General features: G+C 42.3%; 1 protein-coding gene across 1 annotated transcript in view; it reads right to left on the minus strand.

The window, feature by feature from the left end:
* asic1b (acid-sensing (proton-gated) ion channel 1b) overlaps positions 1 to 10,083 on the minus strand; it is a gene marked incomplete at both ends in the record, with an annotated part of 142,129 nt that extends 132,046 nt beyond the window's left edge. Inside the window, 2 exons of the mRNA XM_079186240.1 lie at positions 2,436 to 2,631; positions 9,722 to 10,083. Coding sequence (XP_079042366.1) covers positions 2,436 to 2,631; positions 9,722 to 10,083 — 558 coding nt within the window. The remainder of the gene's footprint in view (positions 1 to 2,435; positions 2,632 to 9,721) is intronic.
* Positions 10,084 to 20,182: the final 10,099 nt, after the last annotated feature.

The following is a 20,182-nucleotide window of genomic DNA, read 5'->3' on the forward strand; positions in this document are numbered from 1 at the left end:
TCCGCTGCGGAACGCCGGGCATAAACAAGCAGAAGCTAGCGACAGCGTTGATTGCAGTTTTACTGTTTTCCATGCTCTGGGGTTGAGACTGGTGGGAGCGTTCATCGAATATATATATTTTTCTGTCTCTCTCTATCTATCGCACTGAGGATTCTTTCCGCACCATTAGCATGTGCTGAGCTGTTCAATCCAGTTCCACTACTGTACTGATACAGTAAACCCTGCAAAGCACCATCTGCCATAAGTACAACTAACTACAAATAAAAGTAGTCACATCAGCACATTAGAGGAGCCACAGCATGTGGCCCAGGCTTCAGACCACTGCTGTACTACATGGTTTTACAGGGTATGGGAGGGGTGGGGGGGGGGCACTCAGAGCATGACATATTCTACCTAAAAAGGACCACTAAAGGTCACAGGGTGTAAGAATGGGACAGACTATTCATGCCTTCTTTCAGACGCACTCTGCCTACATGTAATGCTACTCTCTTTCTTTCTTTACGTGCGTTTACTATTGTTATATTTGCGTGTAAACGTCTCAGCATCTAAAGACCCGATCCAGTTACTGTTACGGAAGTCTGTGTGGTGGGTAGGCCTGGGGGATAGTTTAATACGTTAATGATACATTAGTCAAGTAATTAGTTCACACAAGAGTACACAACCCGTGTGGTTATTTCATAAAGACAATGTTATTACGTGATATATATGTCGTTATATAGATATAAAATGACCTGTATCCGGATAGAAAGAGTTTGGACATAATGCGCTGCCCTTGTGGTGTGCATAACCTTCTTTATAACAGACAGGGAATACAGGGAGAGCACTTCACTAAATGGTGTGCAGAGGAGCAGCACCGAAGAAGCAAAAATTAGCGTTTTCCTGGGAAACAAGCGGGACGTATCTGCTAGTAAATGCAAAGAGAAGATATTCAGTGATCTATGGGACTTTTTATGAGACGTTTACAAATGTGTATGAGGTCGCAATTACCACGGGATTCTCAGGAGACATCAACCTTATCAATACAGTGGCATCATCACTCGCCACCTGTTCTGGCATGAGCATCTGCTGGATAGCTGCTCCGTCTGGATCAGCTCCTCTCCCACAGCAGGCTGCCACTGGTTGCAATGTGTGACATGTTATTGTGAGACTCTCTTTTTCCTTTGAACCTCGTTATGTAGAAGAGAAAAAAGGGGGCTTACTCTTTCTTGTTTTTTGTAATGAATTTTTTACTCATATTCCAGCAGTCACTTTTAACCATTTCTATATTTTGGAGTCGCCCTTGTCCATCGCGATGTGTTGCTGTTCTTTTGCTGTATTTATCCTTTTCAGCATGGATGAATTTAGCATTTTAATTGTTGAACTGTTTAAGAGCTTTACATTGCAGGAATGTCACAACAAGGTGTCTCCCTTTAATAACGTCTAATTACAGTAACTCCTGCCTTACTTACTCACTCATAAAACAGCAAGAACCATAAGGGAAATGGAAAATGTGGAACCAAAAAATGATGTAATCTGAAAGGGTCACTCAATGAATATCTGCCACCTCTGCAGCATTACATTGCATTGTATCAGCAAACAAGCTCCGATAAACAAACTGCGTGCTATTCCCAGAACCAGATCACAGACAAACACATTTAGATGGTGAAGAAAGCCAAAGGTCCAGCAAATTAACAAGGAAGGATTGCTAGGTTTCTCTTTCTTTTCTGCAACAAGTCAATGTTTGTAAATTATCTTAAAAAAAAAATACACATTAAATCACCAACCAAGTGTGTTACCTACAAAATGAGTCAATAATGCAGTCAGTGTCTCGATAAATATAAACAGGTGCTGCGGCTTCAGACACCTAAGTGTTTTTCACTGCTGCCATGTCTGATTTAGAGGTCACACGGGTTCCAGGTAATAACTGGATGCCTGTACAATCCGATAGATGAGAAAAACAAACACTCCCAGAAATTCTCCCGAAGCGACAGGTTTTTTTAGCGTCTTACTCATAAAGCAAGTGTTGTGGCACTGACCCGGGGTTCAGCAAAAGACCGTGGTTCAACCTTTTATGAGAGCATTGCTCAACCTTTCAGGGACTGTAGACCAGAAACAATAAGACCAGCCTGCGGCCTTGACGTGTGTATCTAAGATATACGCTCAGTGGCCCTCAGTCCCGTCCTGAGAGGGGGGGGGGGACACAGGGACCTGGACTGATGAAGCCCCGCAGATTGAGCTGACTGCGCAGATCACCGCCTTATATATCCTGCCGTGTCATTTCCCAAAATCAAAACTTCAGCGACGATTGCTCAATTGACTTCATATTATACACATGTTATAATAAACTTCAATCAACGCTGTGAACTTGTATTACAAACGTGCTCAGCTGACCGCCGTCCTGGCGGGCCTCAGCTGGCCCTGCGGAGGACGTTTAACCATCGACGCGCCGGACTTACCACTTTAAAGTCTTCAGCGCTGCACTCCATGCCCCGGTAGAAGCAGGACAGCAGCATGTCCTTGATGTCGTGGCCCGTCCGGTCGTAGAATTCGCGCATGTTAAAGGGACGAGGCTTGTAGCTGACGAAGTCGGCCCTCTCCTTCAGGACCTCCATGACATTCTCCTCCACCATGTGTGGGTCCCGGATCTCATACCTGGACAAAACAGAAGGAGGTGAGGAAGCAGATTCATGAATACACAAGGATGCACCAATAAACAGTGTTATTGGGGCACCAAAATGGCCCATTTTATAAAAGATGGGAGCATTTTCTTGAACACAATCATGTTAATCATTCTGCCAAATAATTAGGATTAACTGTGGTGGCAGAGCCTTTTCTCTGAGTTCACAGTGCTGTATTTCAGATCCTGCGCACTCTGGAAAACAGTACAGAGACTATTTGGCGTTTAGCAAAACACTTCACATGGCACCTGCTGCATTTTTTTTCTGGCTCTTGGTCCGTCTCTCTTTCCTTCACACCGACACGCATTAAAACACATGACAAAGTATGATTCATTTGCGTGCATCCACACACACATCAAACTGAAACTCTACTACAAAGGCGTTAGGCCTACTCAGAGACAGAAAAACACCAGGAGAGCAATTTATGACATGCCTCTGCCTGACAAGCACCATCAACCTCCAGCACCTGCTCACAGTCACTCGGAGATATAAATTAACCTCAATTAACTAGCGTGGCCCCGCTCGGAGAAAGACGGCCCGTTGATGACCCCTGCTGTGCAAAGGGCCGTCGGTGGTACAAGCATTCCAAATTATGAAATGCTCAGATTAAGCCCTACTGACAGACACTTATGAGAATAATTAGATGGGACACACAGTCTATCAGAGTGAATGGATCTGTAAAAGACTGCGTGGTGGGTTTTCTTCTCTTAAATGAGCAACCAGATGGTCATTCCGTCCACCTCTTCCAAATTAGAGTATTGCAAAGAAGTGAACTAAAGGGGTTTTTGATATAAATGCCTGTATTTTGGTGCAATGTCAGAGCAGCAGCCAGCTTATAACAGGGTTCATTTTGTGTTATTCCAATAATGTTGGACAATTCAATTAACATTTGCAAATATAAACCAGCCAAAGCCGGAGTAGGAAACCATGAGAGACAGAGGGAGACAAAGGCATACCCTTCTCTCCTGACAGTAAATCTGTGGATGACTTTGTGGATGCCGACAGCGGAGTTATTTCTCATGGATATGGGCACTATTTCAAACTATAATTGGTGGTAAATCTTAATGGATTTTTTTTTAATTCCACAAGGTCAAGCTTTGTCGGGACTAATGAACAAGATTTTGTCTCTTGATGATGGGAATAATTTAGGTTGACCCATGAATAAAAAGTGAAATATAACATTCCTTCTGTTGTGAGCACTGTCTTAGTATTCAACTGGCGATATATCTTTCACTAGTGTCCCAACCAAATGACTAGAAATGTAATATGTTCCACTGCAGCTACACTGTTGTTTACCTGCTGCAGAATGAACAGAATGAAAGAGAGATATCCACCATAGGAGACAGCATGTGCTGTGATATGAAAAGAGGACTGTTTGTCTCTCCTGCGCTCGTAACACTGAAGAGAGATGGGGATCCGTCATGCTTCACGTTGAGTGGAGTTAACGCTTTGATGGAGAAGATTGGGACTATTGTTCTGACCAAGAGTTGAATTAATTGCCACAGAATGCACCTAAGACTGATCTACTGCTTGTAGAAAATGAGAGATGTATCGCCGGTTATTTACTATGATAATTCATCTAATAACTCCTCCAATAAAAATATTCAACAGTAACTTTCATACCTGGTAAACCGTATCATCAGTGAGTAAAATATCAGTATTGCCAAGCAGTATTTAACTTTCTCGTATTTTACACTTCTATTAGAAGTTACAGCTGTCTTCTTCTAATTTCTCATATTAATAAAAACAACATCAGAAGACTATTTTAAGACAAGGACGCTTTGAAAACTATATCAAAGTAGCTGTAAATGTGTGATCTGACTTGCTTTGGTGTGTTAATTGAATCATTTTTAAAGAACTTCATTACCAGGAGAGATGCATAGGTTTTAGGTGGAGTGACAACAGCTCTGAATAGAGCTCAACATAATCCTACATTAACACAAACCGACTCGACTTTATCACAAATTATCTATATTTCATCAAAGGGAAAATTCTTTTTATTTTCATAGCTGGCGTTATGGCTCCAGTGGACTGAAAGTGGAAGCTCGTCACAAAATTCTATAATATGATTGCATTTCCTCGCAAATAAAAATATAACTTGTTAAGAGAGAAATATGTTCATGTTGTTTAACCTCGTTATAATTTAGGATTAAAGTAACTTTACAGATTGGGATGTATTCTGATTCCAGTTTCCACAATGTTATTTATTTTTAAGTGAATGTTACATTCAGTGCACTAAACTTTAACCGACTTTTATTTAAATCAGCTAGACACATCAAGAGATGGAATAGTAATTGCAGTGAGTAAAGCACAATTGACCCTTCGCCAAGCCCCGCCCCCTGCTGCTACTTCGGCATGCTGTCAGCGCTACCATGAAGCCTACACTGCCGCAAACTGCACTTCCTGCATTAGTTGTCTAATTTTTGGAAAAACCAAAAAGCGATTTCAGAGAGAAGCAGACTGAAGGACCCACAATATGTGTTTGAAGGACATATCCAGGATGTCAAACTGATTCAGCAGTGAAAACAGGTTGAAAGATAAAAATAGAAGCTAACGCTACAGATCACGGTGTTAAAGTGAACCGCCACATCACCTGGCAAGCAAAAGCAGCATTTGTGTACATTCAATATACCTTCAGTAGCTAGCAAATTATGTGCTAAAGTACTCTGCTAAAGTTAGCTCCACACGCCTTTACGTAGAAACTGCTTCCAACTTCTTAGGCTAGCATCACATGTGCCCCAATAACACTGTTTAACCATGAGCTAGCTCGAAATCCACGAAAACAGCCTGAAAATGTAGAAAATCTGAAGCGGTTGCATGAGAGTCTATGAAGCCGAGCCTGATAGTTGTCGGAGCATGGTCGGAGCTGGCCGATGCTACGCTATGATTGGCCAGTTTGAGTTCGAGGGGCGGGACTTAGCAATTGACCAGAGGCAGGAATGTTAGGGAAATGGCTCTGGAACATGTCAGGTCAAATCACACAGGCCAGTTAATGACTGTAAAAACTTGTCTCTTTGATCAAAAAAGCTAGTTCCGTGCTCTGTCCCCAGCTTGGACTGAATCACTACACTGTCATGCTTTGTTCTAATAAGAAGATACAGCCTGTTGTGGTGTATTCTGAACTTAATTGAATTGTATCCTCAGCCTCTGTCTTATAAGCAACACAAAGCTGCCAGGAGAGCACTTAAGACGCTGTGCTCAGATTCCCCGAGTCAGGAGGCTTTAGTCGAAGCGCATACAATCACAATAATATGGGTAGATTTTTTAATATTGCCCTGCCACTGCTCCCTAAAGCAATCACAGCAAACTCGCTACATAAGGGCGGGGATGACTCAATTGGATTATGGGCCACAAGCACTTTAATTTTCTTGCAGGGACTGAAACGAATGAAAGAGCATCTGCATCACTTTGCCACCTCACTCAGAGCACAAACTCAGAGTGCAAACGGTGACTTTCAGAGGGAACTTTGACAGTAAGGCTATGGTCACAGAAATAACTCCCTGAGGACTTCAAACACAAAAAAGAATAACTATAAGTTCTTCCTCCATAGCAGTTCATTCTGGTATTACGTATTCGTGACACAACAATGAGCACATCTTCGATATAATCTCAGGTAATTATCCAATTAGCGCTAATTGAACTCACACACTACAGAGGATCGGATTGTTTGTGCAGCGTCCTTGAAAATGAATAACTGCCACGATTCCTGGTAGCAGAGTTTTGATAATCACTTCTTAACGAAGATGCACCTGTGACACAGCTATCATGTCACTATGGGCGAGATCAAGAAAATGCAAACTAGGGCCACGGAGAGGTGACGTGAACCCAAACAAATATCTGGTTGGGTTTTTTTGATCAGCTAAATACAGAACATACAATTTGTATAACGACGGATCAAATGAGCTTTTGAAAACCTTGACATAACACTAAATCGCCTACTTATGTCTCCCAAATGATAATCTTCTCTCTGATAAACAATCACAATATAAATGCAAATGAGGCAACATTTGAATAATCAGCTTGAGAAGAAACTCTTTGTATTTTCAGTGCGATCTGGCCTCCCCATGTCCTTTCCCAAGCACTTTTTTTACACCAGTGACATCCTGCTTAGGGCCTGTGATCTTGCCGAGGCAAATAAAGTTATCGAGCGTTACATTTTGTGGCACTTTTCACCCCACTTATGTGGATTTAGAGCATGTTTGCAAGCTCAGGAAACATGTGAAAGCTTGCGAACTGTGTAAGCAAAAGACTCGCTTCTCTGACTTTCATGCGCTGATCCAACACTTTTAAGCAGCGTGCGTCACATAAACAGCACCTTCTCTAAAACGTACTTTATTTTTGTTAATTATCATATAATTGCCCTTGCAATTTACTCGAAATGTTCTGCACTGCCGAGTGTGACTTCAACCTGCAAGAACACATTGAGAGAGCGATTATTATGAACCTGCTGGAGTGGAGCGAGTTAACTTCATAGTAGCTCAGCTATAAACTTCAGCGGGTGGATATTGCCTGCTGCTTCCCCCTGAGACACAGATGGACACAGACTCACAGCAGAATGACACTTGTTTTTTGTTTTGTTTTTATGCCTTTTTCTAAAAAAAAAAACATAATATCGAGAAGCTTACCACTGACATGTTTTCCACCCAATCAATGTTTCATTTAAGAGCAGTGTAAGAGCAGAAACCCTTTGTCAATAAAAAGTTCTCAGTTAGATTCAAGTTGTTCCCAATTCCTTTGTTTTTCTCCTCAAAGGCCTTTATCACAGAGTTCTTTTTCTACCTGTGAGACTATCACAGGCACACCTGCTAACAAAGCTGGCATTATCATCAGTTAAGAAAACCCCACATGAAGAACCAATCTCTGAGTGGACAAAAAGTAAGGCGACGTCTCCCCCCCAGGGCCAAATGGACCAGTCGGGGCAAGAAAGAGTGCGAGAGATGCGAGGGCGTTAATCAGCGGGACAAACTCTGTAGCCTAACAAACAGTACTAATTACACAAGGATGAAGACTTGTTCATCACATAGCTTACGAGACCCAAGTTAATTGCCTCCGCTCGCCCTCCCCTCCCCTCTCTCCGTCTAAAGTCATCTCGTTCCAAAGTCATTTGGAGCAAGTGCCACCGCTTTAATTTGTCTCGTTTCCTCTTTCTTGTTCATTTGTTCATTTAGTGTTTTCCTCCCCCTATAGCTTCAAATGCGTCCCACCTCTCGCCGGAAATCTGCACTGATGGATAAAAGAGGTGTAAGCTTATGTTGATATTTCAATGGTTTGCCACTACAGCTAACAGCACGAACACGGGGAAACAAATCCACGTAGGATGTAGGCACGCTGGTTGAACACCCTACAAAGCACTAGAGCTGCAGCCCCTGAGCAATGGAATCTGTTGCTTTTAACCTGTAATATGAAAGCATATACATATAGAGGTCACAGAGGAACAATATTCAGTGTGAAAACAGGGAATGGGATTTATGTCATTCTAGCATGTACCACGGAGGGACTCTCCAACTGCGCCTTTGGCTGCGGAGCTGTGAGGATCAATACACTAAAAATACACTGACTAATGTGTTCAAGGCGGTATTTAGACATGCTTGTATGTAGTAGATCTTTCATCTTTGCAGCGGCCCGTACCCATGCTTTGAGTGAATCGAACTGCCACAGCTGTGAATACAGAGTCAAGGATGGTTATACATATAGTGCTGGTAGACGTGAGCAGAATACGCTGGGTGGCCCAGAAAAGAAAAAGTGAAGAAATCTGAAGGCAAAAGTTTACACAGTCAACGGTGAGCTTGTCAAGGCTGCCGAAAAAAGACTAAATGATCAAAGCAGAGCAGAAGGCAACAAGTGTAAAAGGGGAGGGGAGGCAGTTGTGAATCACACACACACACGTCTCTCCACACTTTGTCAGCGAGGGATTTAGAAATCTACTTGTCTACTTATCCAATATTGAGATATTCGTATCGCATGCACTGTAAAACGATGAGGCAAGGAATTGCACCGGCGGCATTTTCTCATTCATCATTTTATATTAACCACTTAGAATTAGGAACAGCTCATCCATTATCCGTTACCTGGGGGAGTCACATGATATGTGATAAAAATATGCTTTTTTTTTTTTAAATCAAATAGTGTATCAACATATCTCAACAGATTGATGTAAGGGGTATATCTCATGTTGTCGGGTACAGTTTCTAATACAACAGCTGATGGGCAGTGTGGATTTCAGCTGACATGATTTGTTACGGTCACTACATTATTAAATAATCAACCATAATGCTGAGCCTTTTGAGAGAAAAAGAACCCTCATCGGTAGCCTTTTTCTTCCTATTTTCCTCAGGCTGAGGTCACTCCAAGTTCATATTCACTGAGAGCCTTAAAAGGTTTCGCATGCTTCGTCCGTGTTGTTTGTACATCTCCTGGTGGCCTCACAGTGACGACCAGTGAGATTGCCAGGTGTTAAAACACTGCTTTGCACTTCCATGTGACATGTAGGATTTCACCTGAGACAATTCAGACATCAAAGAAAAACTAAGGTCACATTTCCACGAGGCTATACCGAAAACCGAGATTAAAAGAAGTTCAAGTGTCTGCTTGTATATTAAACTGCTGGGCCTAACAAGCAAAGCATCAGGACTACAGTACTACTAAAGAGGGAGTTGTATTTAGTCGGTTGGTTTCAGGGATTTTGTGATTTACTGGTTCTTATTTCATTTTATTAGAATAATGATCAGTTCACTTTCATAATAACTGCAGTAGAGTGTGTCCAATTTAAAAAAATGTACTGTTTCATCCGAATGTTTCAATCTTATGACTGTTGTCTGGTGTCGTGCAGCTGACACAATCGGTTCCTGAGTCAAGAACTCCTAAATCCTCACAGGTTTCCCCTGAAGCCTGTCTGTTCGCCTCCAGCTCGACTTTGACACCATGCATACCAACAGATAGAGCTACTGCGAGCTACAAGCAGCCCTTATCGCACAGGTAAAGCACACACACACACACACACACACACACACACACACACACACACACACACACACACACACACACACACACACACACACACACACCTGCTGTTGAGCAAGGCGAGAAGCTCCCCTGCGTGGTACAGGTCGTTGCGCGTCACCCGGCTGAAGCGGAAGGAGTTGAGGTTGCAGAAGGTGACGGAGGGGAACACCATCATCGGAGCCGCCACCTCGTCCAGCTTGGTGATGTGCGGGTACTGGAAGTAGAACTGCACGCGGTCCGCGCACACCAGCACCAGCACGCTCATGGAGCTCAAGAAGAACAAGATCCACAGGCTGCGCTTGATACACATCCGCTCATAAGTGAACATGTGCGAGATGCCGTGCAGCGTGGACCTGCTGGCGAAAACTTCGATGGGAGCCGGCCGCTTGTAGTCCATGTCCTCCGTGTCCGCCTTGAGATCCATCATGTCCCCGGGATGAGTTTAGACGAACGAAGGGTGTGTGTGGGGGTTGCAAACGGGAGGAAAGTGGCTGTTATAGATAAGCGGATGCTTTTATCGATGTGAAGGAGGTTAGTGTCTGCAAGTTCACGCCCTTCTACGCATGTATCTCTCATGCGGTCTGTGAGATGTCGCGTCACTGACAAGCCGGCAAAAAATACCCCCAATACTCAAAGCAGTCCCCCCCCCTCCCCCCAATATATATCCTCAAAATACCCCGTCCTCACATGGAAACACTTGGAGAAAGTACAGATGTGGAAAGCAGGTGTAGTAGCTCGGTTGAGGGGGTCACAGTTCCATAAGAAGCAGCGCGGTGTGGAGCGCGCGTGGAAAGATGCCAAACGCCGTCCCCTCCTCGCACACTTCTGTGATATTACCGAGTTGATATTTGGCTCCCACGCATCAAAACAGAAAAGCAAAAAGCAGGTCTGAGAAAGAAAACAAACGGACAAATCACCTCTGCGAGGCAAACAGGGCAAAGCTGAGAAAATCAAAGCGGCGGTAACGTTATTCTCTGCATGTGTGTGTGTGTGTGTGTGTGTGTGTGTGTGTGTGTGTGAGAGAGAGAGAGAGGCAGAGCTCGCTACATGCTTTCCCTGCTCTTCATATGCGATCCCAACACGTGCAGATTAACAAATAGCCGCTGATTGCTCTCCCGTTAGCGTTGTAAAAGCAGTCGTCGGGGTCTCCGGGGTTTTCTTCACAGCCAGCACAAACAGCTGCATCGCAGAGGAGCGGGGTCCGTCGGAGAGCTGCCTCGGTGCGCCTCTGCTCGCTCGCTCGCATCCATTGCCTCCTTCCACGACAATGCAGGGATAATTACTCCGGTTTCGTTTGGATTCCCGCTGGTTTATCCGTGAATAAGAGTGTGCATACCTGGGCAAAACATAAAAAACCGCCCGATATGCTCCAGCGTTACGAATTCTGGAGGAAACCACCTCAGAGGTGATCGCAGGATTACCGGGATCAATTAAATTTGCCCCAAACAGGAGAGAGCACGGATAGGACGGCACCGGGTGACGAAGCCCGACGTCGGTGTCACTTGAGCAATGCGTGTGTTTAATGTAGACGAGAGGTAGTGTTCGTGTTCAGAGTCAATGACGATACAGTTTGACTCTAAAAAGAGTCGTTAACGTTTCCTTCACTGCCCTGTTCCCTCTCGAAGTCCTCTGAGCTAACGTTAGCTTACGTGACGAAAAACTGGCTACATCAAGTTTTACTTTCGACAGCTGAAAGTTATTCTTTTCATTTTATAAAGGAAAATTGTGACAACACATTAGCTTATCATTATTTTATATTATTTTACCTGTTTTTTTAAAGCTAAGTTAGCTCAGCTACTAGCGTTAGCTAGGTTAAATGATAAATCATCTTAGCTAGAGAAGAACCGATGAAGGCCAAGATTACAAAACACAACATTAAAGAAAATGATTTACAAAACATACACGAGTAGGCTAAAATATGATTCACAAAAATATTTAGCGTATTACTCAACATTGTAATAAGATAAGTATGACTTAAAAGAAACATGTGTGTTGTGTTCAGGGCTAATGGTTAGGACCAGGGTTATACTCATAATTAGAATTACTTTCTTTTGTTACAGCACACTGACGCAGTTCTTGAGCTCAACAGATAGGAGCACTTGGCCAGCTTGAAGTGAAAGCCTCCCATTAGGGCACAAACATATTCTAGTTACATTAAGGATCCAAAAAGGGTCACTTCAGCACTTATAGATCCTCTTCCTGGAAGAACATACTGCTCACAGGAAGTGTAACAAAAAGACACATAATAACCTGTATAAAAAAGACTAGTGACGCATTACCTCTGCATTAGATATGTATCACAATCATTATACATTTGTGATCTATTAAAAATATATATAGAAAACAAAGACAGTTCACAGATAATTAATGTTACTGCTTCAGGTTCAGTACACACCATACTGTACAGCCATTTAAAGAATGCTACTGACACACACCTGTATTGACACTCACATTCACTATTTGTATACAAATACACATATAGTACTGTACACAGAAACTCTGCACCACTGTACATTTCCTCAAGTAGTCAAACACACATGCAAACTTAGCGTATATACACACATTTGACATGCTGCACACACACATTCACGCATGTTTGTACATGGTTGCACGCATAGACACAGTTGTACGTACACAGGCTCACACAAATCCCTGAACAAATCTATTTTCTCTCCTGACCAATTCTCTGTAGTTGACTGAATGGAACATCCAAATATGTCAGAGCGAGTGAGTGAGCCAAACACAGGCAATAAGGCAGATGTGTCGCAAGACTGCCATTGCCAAATTCGTCATAGAAACCGTATTGCCAAGAGGCGAGGGGAGCTCACCCATGAAATTGTTCATAATGCGTCCATAATTGCCATTTGCCATAGTATTGACTGTGACAATGTGGCAGTCATCTATAAAGCCGGCATCTTGTATTGATCAGCGGTGCTGGGAAGATGAGCCATGCTCCGTTCCAGTGAGGTGACGTGAATTCTGAGTAGACATTGTGCGGCACACATGGGTTTTAAACTACAGCAGGTATTAAATTACTGATGTACATTTTAATATTAGGTGCTGGGATGTATGCTTACCCAAATCTAGCTTTTATCATGTTGTTTGTTAGTGCCACACTGATGCTGGCATGACTCACTGAGAGGATACTTATATCTATTTACATTCTTATGAATATGATAGTGTGATGCTCCTCAGAGATACCTGGATGAATAGGCCTCTCTGTCAAAGTCCTTTTTCAGTGCAGCTTTCTCTGCAGCCGGCTCTTTGGTTCAGCTTTGTCTAGATTTGCCTGCTGTCTAGGCCTGCTAATAAATTTATTTCCACCCATTCGGAAAAGTGACGCTTAAAGGACATTTAAGAGATCTCAAAAGTTGACAAAATAAGTCCGATTTATTGGCAGCATGTCTGACAGTTTCCTGAATTAATAATTATTGAATTATACAATGAGATTCTCAAGTATGGTATTGTAAAAAATAAAACGCTGTTCATGCACAATCATTCCGTAAAGCAGTTTTCTTGGTGTATCTCTGCAGTGCTTATTTTATTTATAAGGTGCATTATTTGCTTGTTTAAATGTGCAATGCATGATTGAAATGTCAAGAGAGCCCTGAAAAAGATATTTCATATGCAGCATTGAACATGCCACTACCAAACTGATTACATGGCCTACATTTCAAATCCTTACTTTCTTATCAGTACATATTTACTTAATGTTAAATAATGCAAACTGTTTCAACACGGATCAGTGTCTTATGTACACACAGGAGAATAATAGAGCACATGTATGGACAATTGGTTCATGTTAGGGCAACAAGAGGTTCATCTCCTTAACACTTTGTGAGGTCGAGTCTCCTTTAATATTTCATTTGGATTACACTAGTGGTGAGAGCAAGTTTACACACATGGGAAGATTATACAATCTCTCCTCTCTCTTGTGTCCTCCTTTCCTCTCAACTCACTCCATGCACATTGGCTTTACTTTGGCCAAGGCTACGTAGTGTGCCAACCAACTCAGTGGGAGCTGGCAGTGAATATGAATACACTCAGGGGTCCCATTGACAAGTCTCTTTAGCTGTCATTGGGCAAGCAGGACACAGGGGGAGCAAGAGGCTCTTCACCCTGATGACGTGAGTCCGTCTCCAGCCCACACCTAGAACCAGCTTCCAGGCAACTGTTGTCTTGGTGCCGCTCCAGAGGATGACATCATCAGGAGGTGACAGACAAGGTCTTCATGGACAGATGGTCATTAGATCTAATAATCGCTATATGTAGGTTCCAGGCCAGACAAATGCATGCTACCCTAGTGGGCAATAATCATTATCAGTCAAGGACACCTTTATCGACATCAGTCGAATGTATCAACAGAAAGCCTCAATAAACCCCCAATTGCATCAATAATGACGCATCTCACCAGGATGCCTTGATGTTGTACATGCATGAGCAACTTTGCAAGGGCAATATTTCCCAACTTCCCTGGTCCTGTAAACTGTTATTATGCTGCTGAGCAAATCCAAGAGCAAACAATGCTAGGCTAATGCTGAGCAGGAAGTTCATGGCGACAAGTCAGGCTCTTGAAGGAACGGCCTGCATAACATTTTAGACCAATAGTTACTTTGGTAAAATAAAGAAAAGAAAAAAAAGGTCATTCTTTCTTTGATTCTCCAGTTTGACAAGCGCCGGTTCGGTGACTAAATCTAAAGGGGGAATTTGGAGCTGCTGCTAAAAGGCAGAGCCATTATATCTAAAGCCTCTTTGATATCAGCGTCTAGCTGGCACAGATGAAGGACGTGGTGGAATGCAATTTGTGGGCGAGCAGGTGTAGTGGCATGTCACCCCTTGCTATTTGTACCCTTCTTAGAGTGGTTGATTGTGTCTGAACATGGGTTATTTATCTGTGTCTCCAATTCGATATAGCATCAGGTCTCTCCGCCTGGGAAATTGATTCCCTGCCGCTGGAAGAAAAGTTAAAGAATCATCATCCAAAAACTTTGTGAACTAACAGCCTCGGGCTCGATCCATGATGAGCGCCATGAGCTATTCGGAGAGCTGGTAATGCAAGACCTTTACGCATATTTTTACTCTTACTGTGTTGACATTTTAATAAATCGAGGCGCCCGGGAAAAAAAACAGTGAAATGTTTCATTTAATGCGTTGTTGCGAGTATTTTGGCTCTCAGGCAGATCCTCTTTCACCACTGACGTCTGCAACAACACAGCTGCTTTTACGTTTTAGATTTTTGAAGGTAAGCCAATGATGGCACCACTTCTTTATATTTTTCACGAGCAAAACATGCTGCTCAGAATCGCTGCTAATTGCGTATTTGGTGATGACTTGTGAGCTCATTACTGCTACACGGTTTTGAGTGATTAGCTATTGTCCACAGCTGAAGCCCCATTTTGGGACAGCATGGGAACTCCACCTCCGTCTCCTGCACGCAGACTTCGACTCTCACGATGAGTGCAAAAGAACATTTAAATTAGCCTTTTGGAGGAATTAATCCTAATGACTTCTTTTCATTAACAACTAATTAAATATTCACATGCCGGCTCCCCCTCCCCCCCCCCCACACCCCTTCTTTGTCTCTGTCTTTAATTTCATTGGTGGTCTGCTGCCCAGTATTCTGCTGTACTTGAGAGGAAGGCAAATGTAAATTCTATTGTGCCACTGCATGTATGAGATATGGGCTTAGCAAAATGGGCACCTAGTCTATAATATGAAATGGATTAGTTTTCATTGAAGAGATAATTGAAAATTAAATCACCAACAATTACATTTTATAGCTGACCACTAAGAGTGCTTATAGGGATACTTATTGTGAATCGTTATTGAAACTGCACATGTGAAATCCTAAGGAACTTTTTTAATAAAATGACTCGGGAAGCCAAAGATAGAGACATAGGGAATATTCTTGATAAAGACATTTTGAGATACCATTTTTGTGATTTACCAGGCAGCTGGCTGGCCACATGGGGCCCAATCAATAGCTTTAACTCATATTGTTAGCTCTGTAGGACAGAATGAAATACAGAGGCAAGAGCTGAGTAAAGCCCTCCACTGCTCTTAAGAATGGAAGGTGGGAAATATCTGAGTGTGAGTGTATCAGTTCAGGAGAGCAGGAGAAGAAAAACCTTTTGCAACAAGTTTATGCACAGTTCATCAGAGGTCAGCTTTGCAGCATTGACTTACTATAATAAGTTTAACTCTGCCTCGCAGCAAGTCTTTTAAATACAAAGGTCTAAGAATGAAACACTTTCTCAATCATGAAGGTGGTGATCATGTCTTTTGAGTTTGTACATTATATACAGGAGCAAGAAAAAAACTGGCCATCCATACACTCGCCATTCTAACTTCCTCTCCTTTCACTATTCAAAGTTATTAGAGGTCCAAGTTAATTGTCTCCTCTCTAACTTCCGCTCATAGAGTAGACGGTAGTCATGCATGACAGTAATATTGCACAGACCAGTGAAGCAGTGAGACTGCACTCTCTTTCTCTCTCTGTGCTTCCAATTGGCAGTGGTAAAAAAGTGACTGACAGAATACACAATAGATTAAGAAATCACGGGTTTGTTTGATGTTAGAACTGCTGTTAAACTTCAGACATCAAATAGCTCAATTTCACCCCATTAATCCCTCACTCTGACATGCCTGACTCACATGGTACCTTATTATTACGTTGTGAAGAAAAACTCGTTAGTAGTAGCCAAGAATTTCACAAATCGTTAAGAGACACATTAGGCTTGAAATTAAAAAGTTACTGTTTTCACAGCACACTTATTGAAACTGACTGATGCTCTCTGTGTTAATTGACACATAGTCGTTTTATTTCCCTCTGGGAATAATTATGTTGACAGCCACCGACAGGTATAAATGTGCAGAGCAGTAAAAACATGCTTTACAAAGCTCACATCACTGCTGTATGTATGTGGTTGTTTTAATTAGTTTAACACTGACATCACCATACATGCTGCTGTTAATCACTTTCAAAATATTTCACACGCAGTTCATACTAAAGCTTATTTCATCTGTTTTGTTTCTTGTTAGATGGAGTGATTTATTCCTGTTTTCTTTAATTGGGAGTATTTAAGGATTTTCCAGTTGAAGTCTTATCTGATCCCCCCCCCCCCCCCCCCCCCCCCCCCCCCCCACACACACACACACACACACACACACACACACACACACACACACACACACACACACACACACACACAGTGTGGCAAGGATGAAGCAACATGGTATGTCAGTTTTTAATCACCTTCCTCTTCCCTCTATCACTCAGCGAGGGAAACTCGGAGCAGCAGCCTCCTTTTCCACTCCAGTAGGCCCCATCACTGCTGCAACCGAGGGCCAGGACCCAGCAGCATGGCGGCAGCTGAGACCGGGCCAGAGGAGGGAACAGGCAAGCGGCTCGAGGTGAAAGCAAGCAGCAGCCGCAGGAGGACGGAGATGGATGAACAGTACTCCACAGGATCAATCAGGTTCTCCTAGCCACAGCAGATAATCTAACGTGCTGCACCAACTCGCCCCCGCCCCCCCCATAAACCACATCAACCCACAGCCTAAATGGCACCTTTCTTTTACGAGGTAAATAGAGAGAAGCAGACCGAGAAACAAAAAAAAATGAACACCGTAGGAAACACGATAGGGAAGCTGAGCTGGTGAGGAAGCAATTTAGAGAGAGAAAGCTTGGGGGGGGGGGGGGGGTGTTGTAGGAAGATTTATTGATTGTTTTCACTAGGGTATAATTGCAATTAAAGGTTGCAAACAGCCCAGTGGATCAGTTTCGCCGCTGTCACCCAGCAGGACACATGGCAACGCTGATGCAGCCTCACACATTTTGCTAATGCACTGTCTGTCCCTGTGGACTGAGTGTAGATTAGTGACATGGTGTGCAGTCATTTAGCACTGAAACTTCTCACACACTGCACATACACGACATATTTTACTGACAAATAACACCACTGACGGAGAGTACTTTTCGGATTTGAGATGAGATGCAGATTAAGAAAAGTGCTTTTCGAGAGATTCTTGCCCTCGTGTTAACCTTCAAACGCTCTGATTCAACGGTTGTTCTTGCCATCTTTCTCTAATGTTGAATACGCTGAAAGCTGAATTACACAACCTTGCCTCACATTTATTGTCTGCAGACATTCTGTCTCTGTGGGTGCATTTGGTGAACAGTTCAAATGTTCATCAAGTTCAAGAGAAGGCGGAGGACAAAATGATTTCGTTTCAGAATCTGGGTTGTTTTCTTAGAAGATCTAGGAGTCTTTGAAAGCGACCGAAATAACAATGTAGAGGTCTTATTAGAAAATGCTGGCTTCATGAAAATGTCCACTTTGTTGAACTAAGGCCACTGTTTTAAAGCCTTTAGAATTATCACTCTACAAATCAAAAACGTGTGTAGCTTACAGATATCTAATAAGCGTCTGGGCAGATGTGTTGACCGCTTGTTCTGCTGCCCCCAAATGGCCCAAAAAAACAAATACATGATCACTGCTTTTAAGGTGCACTCACTTGCCTCACAGTATCACTTACAACGGAATACATTACTTTACTAAAAGCAATGGTGGTTTCTAACCTAATGGGGTTCAAATCTTTTAGCTTCATGGCAGTTTGAGCTTTTCAAATAGCGTCACATTGGCATAATCAACAGTCACTCTCTGATAACCCTGCCTGACTTCCTATCGCAGAACCAATCAGTGCATCCCATTAATTTTTTTTGGAACCTCAATTTCCTGCCCTTGTGCATGAGACATCTTTATGGGAACCAAATCGACTATTCATTAACGAGGGGAAGCTGTATCAAGAGCAAACATCTTTAATTAACACGTCCCCAGCACTTCCTGTCTTTGATCTCCCCCCTATTTGATTTATGCCTCTGCAAGAAGAAGGTTGGGGTGGTGGAGGGGTGCTCGAGGAGTTCGGAGGGGAACAAGACGCTCTATGAGAAAAAGCTAAATTGTTGAGCCCCTGTGTTGCTGCATTAGGACCTTTTCCCTGTGTGTCATGGGGCCAGCTCAATTACCAGTCGGCGTGGCTATCTCTTTAAGAGCCCGATAAGGCAATAATCCAAAATCCATACAGTTTTAATGACTTTCTGTCTAATTAAGGACTGTTTTACAAAAGACACATCAGAGGCCTTCTCATTGTCCAGAAACCTATTGTTGGAAATATCAGCATGACTAGTAAATGAGTTTTAAAAAGTATTAATATATATATATATTTTACCTAGTGACTTACTTTGCATAAATCATCAAGTAATCCATCTACGATACAACTGTTCAATGTCAAAGAGGTTAGAGCGAAGTAGAGGAGGGAAATCCTCTTCGACTCAGTTCTCACACTGGATTTACATGAGTCCTGTTGGGAATGTAGATTTTTGTCTGTGTGTTCAAATGGATTTTTATCTCAGTTTAGTATTACACCAAAATCTGTATTTACAATGGAATATGAAGATTTGGGTGTTGAATCCCAGGACTGCGTGTCCTCTGTCTGTCTGCTGTGAAATAGAGGAGATATGCGTTTCTAACCCTATATGACGAAGTAGAGATCCTGCGTGTTTGTTAGTCTTTAGCCCCATCTAGTGTTGGGACACTTGTCAGAGTCCTCATGTGCAGTCCAAATGATCTAAGACATGTAACACACACTGCGCTATATTTGATAAATAAATGGAAAAGGACTGAAATCATCTCAACGTTTCTACAGTTCTAGATCTTTTACATGTTTACATTTAGTAATAGGAAATGAGTGGCAGTTTTATGAGAAATGTTTTGTTATCTAAAATCCCAAATGTCCTGTTCTTTCCCTCTGAACACTATTTGTGTTCATGGTTTGCCATCAGACGTCGTACATTTAACAACTAAAAGTGTTTTTATAAAGAGTGTATAAATACCTAATGGCAAATACAACACATTTAGCTACATCATATTTGAACTATATGATTATCGATGGACTTTTTTGGTTTATTTATATTTCGGCAACTGTGTACGCTGTTTTTTAAAATGGTGCTGCTGTGGTTTCTGAGCTGTTACGAATGTATTTAATGCGTGAGTACCTGTTGTTTTGTTTTTTATTGTCATTAGTAGTTTTATGGTTGATTTGTTTTCTGCTGTTTTGACTGCACTTTGGTTGCCTGTCTTTTGTTTTTTGACTACAAATTTCTTTTTACATTGTGATGTAGTGTTTTTGTCCAGGAAGAGTAGTTTCTGCCTTGATAGTAACTAATGGGTAAAAAAATAAACAGTCATCAGTCAATATGCAACTGAATATAACCACAGCAAATGTCTTCCATAGACTGAAACTGAATCCCACCACTCCCTCTTTTATATACACAGTACTTCAATCACTTTACAGTTAACATTTAATACATTACAACAAACATACAGAATAGCCTGTTTTAGAAATATTGTCGGATATAATCATGTTGTTGTTTCCATGCTGTGGTCAGGCATCATGGTTAGATTTAGACATTATTATTAGGACCTTGATAAACAGACTAATAGACAAAAACATCTACATTA

The sequence above is a fragment of the Pholis gunnellus genome (assembly GCF_910591455.1).
Source record: "Pholis gunnellus genome assembly, chromosome: 3".
Lineage (NCBI taxonomy): Eukaryota > Metazoa > Chordata > Actinopteri > Perciformes > Pholidae > Pholis > Pholis gunnellus.